At 38.2% G+C, this 15,172-nt stretch overlaps 1 protein-coding gene across 2 annotated transcripts in view; it reads left to right on the top strand.

The window, feature by feature from the left end:
• The window catches only part of tnnc1a (troponin C type 1a (slow)), a 214,702-nt gene that overhangs the window by 150,279 nt on the left and 49,251 nt on the right, over nt 1–15,172 (top strand). The window contains exons 1-2 of one of the 2 annotated variants that reach the window (XM_079850282.1): nt 13,901–14,034; nt 14,341–14,491. In XM_079850282.1, coding sequence (XP_079706408.1) covers nt 14,468–14,491 — 24 coding nt within the window. In that variant the 5' untranslated portion in view covers nt 13,901–14,034; nt 14,341–14,467. Of the gene's footprint in view, nt 1–13,900; nt 14,035–14,340; nt 14,492–15,172 lie in introns of those variants that run through there. The other variant, XM_079850283.1, reaches the window with a different exon arrangement.

Consider the following 15,172-nt stretch of genomic DNA (forward strand, 5'->3'; position numbering starts at 1 on the left):
ATATATTAATCTGTTGATAGGTTATAGACTTTCTACTGATATAAACTCTTTTTCACTTTAATTAGATAGTCCTAAAATATATCTACTAACACTTAGTGGATAATGTCAATTATTGGTCAACTGATCATAAACAATTTCTTTGTTGACAAGCAACAAATAAGCAACTACATGTAATCTTTAGTTGACTATCAACAGATTATCTACAAATGGTTAAAACATTTTTAAAAACAGTTTTAAATCAGCTAAAATAATCATTAATTTGATGCATATGAGACCCCTTGAGTAGGATATACAGTATCATATACTTCATGCTGACATGACTGTTGAATTTTAACTGACAGATTGATCTTGAGTTGTTGGTACTCAATCTACAGAAAGTTAGTTGACAATTGAAAGTTATGCTGCGTTCCAGGCAGGTTTTTGAGCACGTAAATCACGACTTCAAACCACGACTCACGACTTTGTAGCGTTCCAGGCAACCTGTAACCCGTGTTTTTCCAACCTTATACCCGTGAAAGTGCACTGGAACGGCAGTAAAACCCGTAACTTCCCACCCGTGAACTCGTACTAGATCGATGCACTCCCAGTTACGAGTTGGAAAAACACGGGTTACAGGTTGCCTGGAACGCGGCATTAGTCGCCAATTGGTTAATAACCTGTTGCAAAATAACATTGACAGTCAACAGGCACTTTTTGTACCTTATACGTAGACTATGTTACTTGTCAGTTGAAACAGTGTTGTTGAATGTCAACTGATGCACTGTTGACAAGCTACTGAATGGCTACTAATAACTAGTAAAGTCTCAACAAACGGACTATCAAAATAAAGTGTTACCATTTCGCATTTTGTGGAAGGAAAGTATAACTGCAGTGCATACAGAAAGAACAAACACAATTCCTCAAGGCACAGATCCTCAGCAAAGACCACAAGAACCAGACAAGTTCTCCGCACAGACCCTATGGCCAGCTTCATCTCCATACTGGTGTGATGAAGTGTGTGATGTTAGGCTGCATAGATTAGGTCAGCTGGAACCGGGAACACTTCCCATAAATCCTGATGTACTCGTTACATCATGAGAAGAATGGCATCTACGCTAATTTTAGCGTCTTTGCTTATCCCGAGGTTTTCCTGCAGCCTGCCGGATCCAGGCCGCATCCAGATCTGATGAAGGACCTGCGCCTGGACCCGATGACAACGCAGTGCTGAAGTGCCAACTAGTCTCTCCCTATGGAGGATCCCTTTCCCACTCTCCAGATAAAGCGTCGTCGGGAAAACTCAATTCGCGTATCTACCCCGAAGTGATAAAATAAAATAAAATTCTGTATCAAAATTATAAGGAAACACCAGTACTTTGTTTAGGCTTGGTTTGTAGGGAATTACAAACCTGCGCACATATATTCAAACGCACATAACTATAGAACCAATTCTTAAAGGTGAACTAAGGAACTTTTTTTTACCTTAACTGAACAGCTTCGGAGTCATTGGAATGGTTATATTACTTATTTCGGGTTGAATGGTGGTCGTTTCGCACCCCCCTGGTGCCCGTGAGCGGAAAATACGCACTTGCAACTTTGAGCCGCCGGCCGCCGCGTCAGGAAGTCTCGCGTGATATCAGGTCTCGCGATGTAAACAATTGCTTTACGGCCAAAAGAAATCTGCTAAAATGCTGTCATTATTGCGCTCCCTCACGCTGTCCGAACCCGAATGAAGAAGACGTTTTAAAGAATGTCCCATCTGCTTTTATGTCGTTGATCTATAGCCTCTGGTGTCTGAGAATCACCAACGAGTTTTTACAACAGTGTTGTCAAATATCTATTCCGAAGCTGTGGGGGGAGCTCTAGACAGAAACCTGCGAGCAAAAAGCTAGAATACAGCAAAGAAATCCCGAAGCTACTGAGTGCTGCTTTAATGCGCATGTAAACGCCATCAGCGTTTCTCACAGGTTCGCGTTTAAAGTCTGTGTAGAGAGAATGGTGTCGTCTTAGCGGCCCCTAATTTAATAACAAATGATCGTTGCGACAGAAGCGAATCAATCAAAACTAACTTTAGCTGGAAAATGGCTTTATTAAAGAATCGCTGTAAAGCTAAAACAATCTTACCTTAAATTATACGTTTATCTCTGTAAAGCTGCTTTGAAACTATCTCCATTGTTAAAAGCGCTATATACACTCACCTAAAGGATTATTAGGAACTCCATACTGATACTGTGTTTGACCCCCTTTCGCCTTCAGAACTGCCTTAATTCTATGTGGCATTGATTCAACAAGGTGCTGAAAGCATTCTTTAGAAATGTTGGCCCATATTGATAGGATAGCATCTTGCAGTTGATGGAGATTTGTGGGATGCACATCCAGGGCACGAAGCTCCCATTCCACCACATCCCAAAGATGCTCTATTGGGTTGGGATCTGGTGACTGTGGGGGCCATTTTAGTACAGTGAACTCATTGTCATGTTCAAGAAACCAATTTGAAATGATTCGAGCTTTGTGACATGGTGCATTATCCTGCTGGAAGTAGCCATCAGAGGATGGGCACATGGTGGTCATAAAGGGATGGACATGGTCAGAAACAATGCTCAGGTAGGCCGTGGCATTTAAACGATGCCCAATTGGCACTAAGGGGCCTAAAGTGTGCCAAGAAAACATCCCCCACACCATTACACCACCACCACCAGCCTGCACAGTGGTAACAAGGCATGATGGATCCATGTTCTCATTCTGTTTACACCAAATTCTGACTCTACCATCTGAATGTCTCAACAGAAATCGAGACTCATCAGACCAGGCAACATTTTTCCAGTCTTCAACTGTCCAATTTTGGTGAGCTCGTGCAAATTGTAGCCTCTTTTTCCTATTTGTAGTGGAGATGAGTGGTACCCGGTGGGGTCTTCTGCTGTTGTAGCCCATCCGCCTCAAGGTTGTGCGTGTTGTGGCTTCACAAATGCTTTGCTGCATACCTCGGTTGTAACGAGTGGTTATTTCAGTCAAAGTTGCTCTTCTATCAGCTTGAATCAGTCGGCCCATTCTCCTCTGACCTCTAGCATCAACAAGGCATTTTCGCCCACAGGACTGCCGCATACTGGATGTTTTTCCCTTTTCACACCATTCTTTGTAAACCCTAGAAATGGTTGTGCGTGAAAATCCCAGTAACCGAGCAGATTGTGAAATACTCAGACCGGCCCGTCTGGCACCAACAACCATGCCACGCTCAAAATTGCTTAAATCACCTTTCTTTCCCATTCTGACATTCAGTTTGGAGTTCAGGAGATTGTCTTGACCAGGACCACACCCCTAAATGCATTGAAGCAACTGCCATGTGATTGGTTGATTAGATAATTGCATTAATGAGAAATTGAACAGGTGTTCCTAATAATCCTTTAGGTGAGTCTAAATGAAGATGACTTGACTTGACATGAATCCGATTTTCAAGCAAAATCAACTGGATGAATATCTGAATGCTACCGATCCATAATCCATAAACTGAGGTACCGACCCTGGGACTACCTAGAGGAGGTGGTCTGAGTTCGCTTGCTCTTGAACTGTGCCGCAATTTTCATGAATGTGAAAGCAACATGGACTCGGGTGCGCACTTGTTCAGGAAGTAACCTGTGTATGCGTTTTAGACGATTACGATGTATTTAGTGTTGATGATTTTCCTCGGATACGAGCGAGAGTGAGCCTGTAGTGTAATTCGCACATAACGAGTGCAATCAGGGCAGCAAATTAATGGCAATCCAGTGTCTCCTCAAAAGAGTCCTCAGAAGAAAGCTGCCTTCATGCGACACACAGTAAACCCAAGTGTCATTTACTCAGCTGTGCAAAATAGCACCAAATTAATCAAAAACAATATATTGACCCACATTCTGTTTTCTATCATGTATCATGTTTGTGATGATGAAAGATGCATGCAAACAGAATCAAGTTAAGAGTGAAACCAGACCGACGCTGCTGGGTACAGTCGCACAGCAAACATTCCCAGTGTAAATGTGACTTGACTTGACTAAATTAAAAATAATTAAAAATTAAAAAAGACGTTTCACGTGTCTCAATAATTATGATGTAGAAGATTTATTAGGATATGGATCACACTATCCAAATGCCCAAACTTTTTTTCTCCATTCCATTGTGAAACAAAGTTATGTTTCCAGATTGATACTCTGTGGATAATCATTATCTATTGGATAATCACTGTATTTGCCCAGGTGTGCTGATCATGTTGGTCTATACACATTTTCTAAACACGTACATTTTTCTGAAATTGTCTGGACATCTGTTTGTGGAAACTGCCCCATTATTTATTTTTATTATTGTGGTATCATGTTTCAGATTTCTTTAATTATGCTGCAGTTTCAAAATATCTGGCTAAATATCTCTCTCTCTAACACACACACACTCACTCTCTTACTCTCTCTCTCACTCACTCATTTGTAAATGTAACATTGTTTTACACTGAACTAGTCTTAAAAACAAATTTGCTTTCTTAATTACCTTTCTAACAGGGATTATTTTCTATTCTGTAAAATAAAAATCTGACAGGCTAGTGAAAAAAACAATTAACAACAGTGTCATTTGTTTGTACATTTACCTGATTATTTTGTTTTAGACATAAGTCAGATGTTGTTATGGTCCTCCAGCTGTATGTTGGCTGGCGCTGACACCTGTGCTGCCATTGCTCTCCTGATGAGGTGAGATATATCACCAACATAGGAGTGTTAACTCAGAACATAATCTTTCTTTAGGGTTTTTTTTCCCATGCTAGATAAACAACTTCCTCTTAAAGGTTGTATCAGCGATTTCAGGCCCAAACATAAATGATCACCTTCATCTAATCTTTCCTAATGATCCGCTAGCTGCCCGACCCATAAGCATGCCGTCAAAAAAACGCGTCTCTGTAGGCAGCCTATGCGCTGAGATTTGCACACAAACACAGTTGGTATCACCAACACTCAAAACCAAAATAAATAGTGTTCCAACCAATCACTGACAGGGGCGGGTGTTGTGAGGTTTTGCGCTCGTGCACGGCTGCCTATGACGGCTGCATACGAAAACCTCACAACACCCGCCCCTGCTTGACGGCATGTTTATGGGGCGGACAGCTAGCGGATCGTTAGGAAAGATTAGATGAATGTGATCATTTATGTTTGGGCCTGAAATCGCTGATACAACTTTTAACCTGGGAAAATATTGATTTTAGATACCTTTTAAATATACCTTGTAAACACAGTGAAATATGTATGCATAGCACAACATCTCAGTGCATGCCATTTCCTCAACAGGATCACTCAACCATAAAGTTTAAGGCTGCGCCCGAAATCACTCTTGAGTAGGTACTTATTCTGAATAAATACTGTAATTACTTCACGACCACTAAAAAAGTACAATCTATATAGTATGAGTGTGTGTAGTGTGAATGTAATCCGGACATACTACATTTGCCATGTTGTCATTATCATGTGATCTACAGCATCAGTTGCGTCACTTGCCATCCTCAAATCCTCTCCCGTGGCCTCATGGGATAGTAAAGTGTCCATGGAATGCACACTTCAGAATCCAGTAGTAGGTCATCTAGGTATTTTTTGCCTCCTATTTAATGAGTACTGTGAATTCAGATATACATATTTTGTCACATACTGTTTTTCACCTACTATAGGGAAGTATGCCATTTCAGATCCAGCCTAAATCTCTGGCAGTCTGATTTGTCTCTGTGGGCTCATTTGAGGATTGAGGAACAACCCCGCCACCTAGTGGCTCACTCTGGGTTGGCATTTTATCAGAAATCATCTGCTGTGTTCTCTGTTCCTGATTTGACTGGTTCTGTCTCTGATTGGTTTTGCTGTTCAACTGGATCATCATTTGCATTCTCACTGAAGAATTTATTCACAAACCTGGTGTTTCTTTTATATTGTGTTCCACCTGAATCTTCAATGGTCACAGAATTTCCCATGCCATGTAATGACCAGGAGATAAGGGATCATGATGCTGAGAGTAAAGCTTTATGAAAATCACTGCAAGAATTTACGAAAATCAACCACCGTAATGTGGACTCATGCATTTTCTGTAAAGCTGCTTTGAAACGATGTGTATTGTGAAAAGCACTATACAAATAAATCTGAATTGAACTGAACAACAGTAGTATTGTAAAATTATGGTGGGTTTGCTCCACTACCATGACCCTCGCTGTGAGAAATGCTGCAAGCGGAGTGATCCAAATGGTAAAATGGTTCCCGTGTTGATACTACCTCTCAGCCAATAAGTAAAGTTTTGTATATAAAAACAAACTCAATGAGGCTGGGAAAATGGACTAGTGAGTAGATGAGTTTTCCTGTTCCCCTTACAGAACGAAAATATATTTACGATCAATATATTATATGGTGTAAATATACTGAAATTTAAATGAAATAATATATTATGTTAACATAATGTGTTATATATTCAAATATATTGAATAACACATAAGGAATTGCCGCTTTTCATTTATTGAAAAATGTATTTACAGTATATTTAGACTGTAAAATGTAATTATTTGAGTATACTTAGAAAACATGAGGAAAACAATTGCCTTAAATTTCTCAAGGACATTTTACTCAAAGTTGTAAGTTGCTAATACAAAGACACACAAAAGAGTGTTGGGACAATGATAGACTGCATTTATTTCTATTTATTAAACTGAAAAAAAAAATGGAAAAAAAACATCAACTTAACAAAATAGACATCATTGCAATAGAGTTCTGCATTTTAAATAAAGCAACATGCAGCATATCATCAGTGTTTCTTAGTCTTCTGCTGGACTGAAGCACAGGCTCTACTCTCCAGCTCAATGATGACCCACAAAACTCTCACAACAGAAACACTTTACATCCCAACAGAACATTAAACACTAACAGATCTCTCAAGATCTCCGCAGAGGAGGGGTAAACAACAAAAACAGCATTACCAGCTACACTTATTACTAACAGTTTGACTTTATTTCTGTCAGACGTCTACAGAAGTTCTTATTGAGAATCAGAATAGGTTTAGATGTTGATGATTTTTTGAAAATGGTATAATGTTATGGTCACAATTATGGTGATCAGTGTTTGCTTTAGTTGAGCTCTTGAATTTATAACGTTAGTTTTTCTCTGCCTGCTGTAACTGTGTGTTTATAAGACCAAAGCCAAAGAAGATCCAAGAGAAATTCTAGGGATAATGTGTTGGGTAGTTATTGATATTGTATAATAAACATTGTGAAAGTATGAAGAGAGATCCAGCACTGTTATGGTAAACAGATATGTTTTTAATTTTAAGATAAGTTTTTATTAAGACACACACAGACATCAAGAATCAGCATATTAATCTCAACAACGGTGACATGCTTCACGCTGCAATGCATTCTGGGCACCACCGTAGTATAAATCTCTTCCATGGTTCACCAAAATGCATCGCAGCGTGAAGCATGTCACCATTGTTGAGATTCAGCTGCTGATTCTTGATGTCTGTGTGTGGTTAGTAATAAGTGAAGCTGGTAATGCTGTTTGTGGAGTTGTTTAATCCTCCTCTGCTGAGATCTTTGCAGATTTAATGTCTTTTTTCTCTTCAGTTGATTTCATCTTAGGCTGTGGTTGAAGTCAGTTGTTTACAGTAAAGTCTCACAGTAAAATTTACTTAACGAAAAAAAAGTAAAATTATGTGAATTACTTGAGTTTTTTTGTGAATTTTATGTGCACTTAATGATATAGTGGAGATCTGTTAGTGTTTAATGTTCTGGGATGTAAAGTGTTTCTGTATTGTCTGTTTGTGGGTCATCATTGAGCTGGAGAGTAGAGCCTGAGCTTCAGTCCAGGATGAGCAGAGAAACACTGATGATATGCTGTGTGTTGCTTTGTTTAAAATACAGTAACTGTATAGTTGCTGATGCAATGACATATAGTCACAGTAAATCATGTATGAAGTTAACTGATCAGTAATCCTAAAAGTGAATAAACATCCTGAATGCAAAATCTTTTTCAAACAAGTTTAAGTTTAAACACAATTTAATCATGCAGTCACACTCAGACATCAAGATTTTGCATATGAATCACAACAACGGTGACGACCAAAACAAAAAAAGCTTCATGCTGCAATGCATGATGGGTGGCTTCATATATAATGCAAAACTCATCCTTGATTCCCAAGCTAATTTGTTTTTATTGTCGGTTGGAGAGAGCTGTGGTGAGGAGACCTGAACCACCAGCCAGCAGCGATCAACCTGAAGCTTTTGCCTGCACTCCCACCGAAGCTCAGGAGGGTTGAGCCCAGTCTTCATCTGGATGGGAAGTCTCTGGGAGACTGGGTCGCTGCTGGAAGTGGTGTTAGAGAGGCTACAGGTCTGATCAACCTGAGGCCTGAGTGGATCCTAACGCCCCAGTACAGTTGCAGTAAGCTGTCCTGTATAAAGGGAAACCCTGGTGTAAAATAGTCCTTACAGCACATATCGCCAACGCCCCAGTACAGTCTCCTTAAACTGTACTGAATAAAGGGTTAAAATAAACCCCAGACAATAAGGGGTGTAACCCTGGGGCAAAAAATAATCCCTGATTTTACATACCTAGTTAGTTAGTTTCACATCACAAATGATATAGTACCATATTTACTTCTTACATCTACATAGAAGCCAAAAAAAATAACAAAAATGCCATGAAAGAAGTCTCTTATGCTCATCAAGCCTGCATTTATTTGATCAAATACACAGAAAAAAAAACATGTAATATTGTGAAATAGTATTACAATTTAAAATAATGGTTTTCTATTTGAATATACTTTAAAATATAATTTATTTCTGTGATGCAATGCTGAATGTTCAGCATCATTATTCCAGTCTTCAGTGTCACATGATCCTTCAGAAATCACTCTAATATGCTGTTTCTGGAGGGCCACTGTCCTGCAGAGTTTAGCTAAATAAATAAGTTAAATTAATTAATAACCTAAATAAACACATCTGGACCAGCTAATCTAGACCTTCAGACACACTACACAGCAAAAAAACAGTGTTAAATAAGCTCAGCGTTTATTTGGCTACGTTCAGACTGTCAGTCCAAATCCAATTCTTGTGCATATCCGATTGATCCAGTCGGATACACAAATAATCGACTTTGGACTGACAGTCTGAACGTAGCCTTTGAGTCCACACTCAAGAAGCAGTATAAAAGTTAATAAGATATTTAAGTGATTAACTGAGTGTCGATCGACCATTTTTGATGAACACTTGATGTTAACAAGCAGAATCACTGAAGTAAAGAGTCAAGAGTCCTTTTTTAAGTCGCCATTATGGAGATCAGTGTTTGCTTTAGTTGGGCTCTTGACCATTGATTTATTAGCTTAGCTTTTTTCTGGCTGTTATAACTCTGGCTTTATAAGGCATGTTTACTATGGCAAAGAAAGCCAAGACAAAAAATCTGTTCATTTGTAGGTGGTTATGGTTTAACCTCATTAGTGTTTTGCAATGTTAAAACTCTGATTTTAGAGGTGAGATAAATTTATCTAGTTGACTGTAACAGCCCTAAGAATCTTAATCTGAAGGATTTTCAAAAGTTGGTTTGATCTCTATCACTTACAGTGTATGAATCTCAACAATGGTGACAATAAAAAATATGCTGCAGTGCCTTCTGGGTGCACCAATCAAAATTAATCCATGGCTCCCAGCATGCATTGCGGCATGAATAAATTATGAGCTGAATTCTCTTAGTAATTTCTGTTAATTTGACTATTTTCTTTTTTCTTTTTGCTCTTTTGATGTGACTTTTTAGTAGCTTGCTTTGTGATGTTCAAAGCTCTGTTTATCTGTTTGATTGCCATTGTTGAGATTCATATGTTGATTCTTGATGTGTGTGTGTGTGTGTCTGAATGATATAACAGTCATCAGGTTTAAATGCTTAAAATGTCACAGGGCTGCTTTAAGCAATAATGTAAAAACAACACATCATCCATATGAGCAAATCTCTTTGAGTGAGATCATTGATTCCAACAATCAAAATATAAACACCTTATTAAGTGTTTGCTTTAGTTGGACGGTTTGACTCTTGGCTTTTATGTGTGTTTCAGGTCTTTGTAACAGTGTTTAGTTGCAAAGAAAACTAGAAACAAAGTTAATCAGATTAATCACTAATTTTACCCCTGAACAAAAAAAAATTTTCTTTATCAATAAAAATGTTCACTATCAATTATTTCTGGCAACAGATCAAATGTTCAGAACTTTTATTATTAAATACAAAGCAAGAGCTTTCTGTTTTAGACACACATACATCAAGAATCAGCATACGAATCTCAATAATGGTGACATGCTTCATGCATGCTGGTTTCATACTATGGTGGCTCCCAGCATGCACTGCAACATGTCACCATTGTTGAGTTTCATATGCTGAATCTTGATGTCTGCATGTGTATCCAACAAACATTTTTCCTTTAATGTATTTTAAAATGTCAGAATGTCTGATCTGTGGCAAGAAAGTATAGTTTGTGAATAGAACTTATTAATAACAAATTACCTCTTTTGGTCAGTGTTAAGATTAGTGAATTATGATGCTGAAAACTATTGCACTAGATAATCTCTGTTTCTTTCTTTCTTTGCAATAAATGATGTGTTTCAGGACACATTGTTGCAAACATCACAAACTCACATAAAAGTCAAGAGTCAAACTACCCAACTAAAGGAAACACTGATCAACATAATGGTGACCAAATGTTTTCAATAAAACATCAATATCTAAACCTCAGTTAATTGTCAAAAAGACCTTCTGCTGAGATCTTGAGAGATTTATTGTCGTCTTTTATTTCTAGTTGATTTCAGGCTGTGTGGCTTTAAGTCAGTTATAGTTGTGTTTCATTTTCTGAGAGTGCAAACATGATGTTGAACCAACTTCACATTGCAACATTGATTCAATGACATTACCATTGATTTTTGGATGAAATCTTAAAAATGTTTTGCTTTATTTAAAATACAGTAACTGTGTAGTTGCTGATGCATTGAAGTTCTTCAACTCATTCATGTGTGCTGTTGTTATCTTGTAAAGTCAGTGCTGTTTAGTTAACTCATAAAGTCTTTCTTTTTTTTAGTGGACTCAAATGTAATAAGCTCACAGTATAAATATTTAATGGCAATTGACCAATCAATTTCCTCAAATGAAATGAGTTATCTCAGGTTTTAATTCAGTACATTATTACAGTTTTTTCAACTGCTTACACACAAAATCCTTACTTGTCACACAATTTCTGAAACCTGACACTCAAACACCAGAACCACACACCAAATCTGCAAAACCATACACCAATTCATGGCCTTCGACTCAGTTTTCAATTTCATAAAACACTTTTTGCAAACCACAACACGCAATTCTCTATGTAACACACACAAATCTAGTAGGAAGTATCTTGATTTCATTTTTCAAACACAACCCCTCAAAATGCCACAGAGCCTCACACACACTCCTCACATGTGCAAACACTCATTGCTTTACTGAACACCAACCAATCATGGCTTTAGAATAGGCCTATATAAGGCCAAAGGTCGAGTTATAGGTTTTTCGGACTGTGTAATACTGTAATTCACAACCACAAATCAATAGTTTGGTTTCAGTCTTGCTTTCATGTTTACCGTGAATCTCTCTGCCAATTACTTTCAATCTTGTACAAAAATGTACATAGAAGCTCATGAAAGAAGAGCTTTAGGTTTTGAATAACTGTGTATATGATATATCCAAAATATAATACCATGGCAAAGGTGTTTGCAACGTAAGACAAATGTTTGCTTTTGAGATGTGTTTGTGATATTTTGAATTAAGTGTTTCATTTTGCAAGAGGTGTGAGGCGTTTTGCATTTTGTGTGTGCAGTTCTTGGATTTGTGTGTAAAGTTTTGAAAAAAAGAGGCAAAGTTTTGAAAATGTGTGTAAGCATTTAAAAAAAAAAAAAACTAATAACAGTAACATAGTGTAAAGATTACAGTAAAGAACTGTAAATTCACAGCTGCTCTTGTTTTGCTGCTTTTACAGGTGTGTTGTATATTTTACAGTATAATTGTAGTTTATGATTTACAGTACTCTAGTAAATATACAGGCTTACTGGCCACCAAAATTGTTCCCCCTTTGTTTAAATCCCTGGGATCGATGCAGAAACGACCTTGTGTTGGAGACCATTGAGGACACCCACTCTGTGTTATGACTCCCAGTCTTGTCATGTTTTTCAGCCTCTACTTTATCACGCATTGCCACGTATTCGACGAGGGAGCCGGACACCTGGAGTGACGTCTTCCTTGAGTACGCCCAGCTCATCATCAAACAGGTCAACATATTCTGAGAACATTTCTTTGTGGCAAGCTTATATTTTTATTGAAATCAATTCCATGCACTTCTTTTTTGAGGGGTATCAAGTTTATTTTTAGACAGTCTGGCACGCCCAGCAATGATTTAACATTTTTATAATCAACCACATGAAATTGCAACAGGTTCGTTTGCTGGTCAGACGCTGCAGCATCACAGTTCCCTTTGTTTCAATCACTGTGCCTCCAGCCACTAATGTTCCTTTTGACTTCTCATGAATTCTCTCTTCTTTCCAAACTGCTTGATACATTTCAGTGGAGATGGCATTGCACTTTGCTCCTGTACCAATTCTACAATCGAGCGGATTGCCATCTACTGTTAGGCTACAGTGAATGTCTTGCTTGTGGTGATTGACTGCATCAATTTCACCGGCACCAAGATACAGCCCGTCGATGTGAAATGATTCTTCACTGCTGTCTTTGTTTGTGTCAGTGATCTGATAGACGGATTTGAAATTGTCTTTTGATGCAGATCTGCACTGGGACTTTTTACAACTTTTACAAACCTTTTAGAGCAATGACATTAGCCGCATTTCCATTACCCTTCAAACTGAGCAAACTGAAGTTGCGAATTGAAAATACGCTCAATGGAAACACGTCAATTTCGCAAAAACTCCCATTTATCGCAAAAAAGTTTTTACGCTCGCATGAGGAGGTTTTTCAGGCAATTCGAAAAAGGAATATTTTGCAAAACTGCAATGGAAACAGTTTTTGCGCATTTACAGTCACCTGACTTAGAAGGCGCGGTGTGTTTGGACAGAATACGAGACAGAGTTCTTTATTAAATTCATAGACAAAAGAATTACCGGAATAATGTATTCTAAACCTCAAAGAAATGCCACAATCAAGACCTCATAGCAGATCTGAGGGAGAAACACCCAGAAACACCTCATATGTGCCGCTCTCAAGTATAATAAGGGCCATCAATGCTTGAATAACACGGCTACGTTTCCTTCCATTAATAATAATAATGTCTAGTGCGGTGCGTGGCTGTGATATATAAACTTACCAACGTCCATTGCCATGATTTTTGGAATGACTTATCGCAAGAGGAAAAAAATATGTTTTAGTCGCATAACATCGGTTAATGGAAACGCCGTCATTTCAGAATAGTTTTTTTATCGATATTTAGAAAAAATCGCAAAAGTTTTGCGCAAATCTTTAATGGAAACGCACCTACTGTTGTCCAAAAGCCTTGCATAGATCATGCTTTGCTGGATGATTTACACCACAATTTTTACAGTTAGCAATGTTCTTTGTCCCGACGGCTCACAGGCCCACTGAGCGCCGCAGCTCCTTCATGTGTTGCTAGGTTATTTTACTGATGCTATTTGTCAGATTTTGAATGCTTTCACAAGAGTTAAATCACTTTCTCTGAGCAACACTCTTCTCATGCTATCATCTTCTATGCCACACACGAGTCTGTCTCTGATTAATTCATCTGTGAGGCACCAAAGTTACATGTTTTCTCTTTATTTCTCAGTGTACTCAGGTAGGCCTTGAAGGTTTCTCATGGTTTTTAATTTCTGGTGTTAAACGAATGTCTCTCCATTGTCATGTTTGTCTCCAGGCATCCTTCTCTGAATCTCTGGATCCTCTCTTGACTCCACTGGTGTAATCACATCTTGCCCATTAGCACCCAGTATCGCTGGAGCATATGTGAATGAACGCTCTCTTTCAATCTCCGATGGTCCCACAAGATTGAGGAGTATGTAGGCTTTAGTTTTATCTGGCTTTTTGCTGTGAAATTTGTTCAGATTGTTCGCCAGTTTTCTGCCATGTTGCCTTTGAAGATCAGCGGGTCTGGCCGGCGAAATCCTTCGGCCATTGTGTCCTTTCCTATTCTCTTCCTTTATTGATTGTTTTAACTTCTGACACCATGTAGTTCCTTAAACACATCTCAAGTATAAGTGTGTCTTAACTAACTGGATGGCACATCATCAGTTATCTCCACTGATAGTTTGCCCTTCCATTCTTGACTGAACCCCTATCATGACTATATCTGTCTTCTCAGGACTGTGACTGTGATGGGCCATCCCGCACTCAGAGGGGCCGGAGGGAACAGGCTGTCCCGTTCTCCTGCTATAAAGCTCCGTGTCCTGCACTAGCGCCACTTCATCTGTTCATCTGATCTCCTCACAATGAACGATATCTACAAAGCAGCGGTGAGTCTATGCAGTTTTTCATAGAACTTTCTTGGATTGAGTAAAACAATGCATTCACTCTAGACGTCCTGTTAGTGTTGAAATACTTTAAGCATTCAAAATACTTATACTTTTTAATGAATAGTTGTAACTACAGTTATATAATACATTGTAATACTTGGTTGCACCTCTAAAGAGTGTGGTATTTAATTTGTTGTCTTGACGCTTTCAGACATCTGTGCTAGTCATTAAACCCTATAGGCTAATTGAGTGAAATCAACTGAGTTGCCTTTATGTAAGTCATATAATGAATGTACCTTTCAGATGAATCTCTTTTACTTTGCTTTGTCTGTCGATTTTTGAACTAAATTGTCAGAACACAATTTTAAATAGAATGGTTGATTTAGTATTTTACATTAATGACACATAAGTATATCATCTTCCTAAATATGCTAAATTTAAATCTAAATATGTTACAGTTTAAAAGTAAAGGCACACTGATGCACGTAAGAGAGGCATCTTCCCATCTTACCCTACTGTAAAACATGACATTTGGTGTTGATCATGTGTTATAATGCACTCTACCATTTAAATGTAGCCATGCATAACCATGAATGTTTATTACAGCTGTGGTTAAACATTATTCATGAAAACATACTCATCATAAGGAGTATTATAAAGCTTCATAAACACATTATTGAT

This window comes from Squalius cephalus (genome assembly GCF_949319135.1).
Source record: "Squalius cephalus genome assembly, chromosome: 18".
Lineage (NCBI taxonomy): Eukaryota > Metazoa > Chordata > Actinopteri > Cypriniformes > Leuciscidae > Squalius > Squalius cephalus.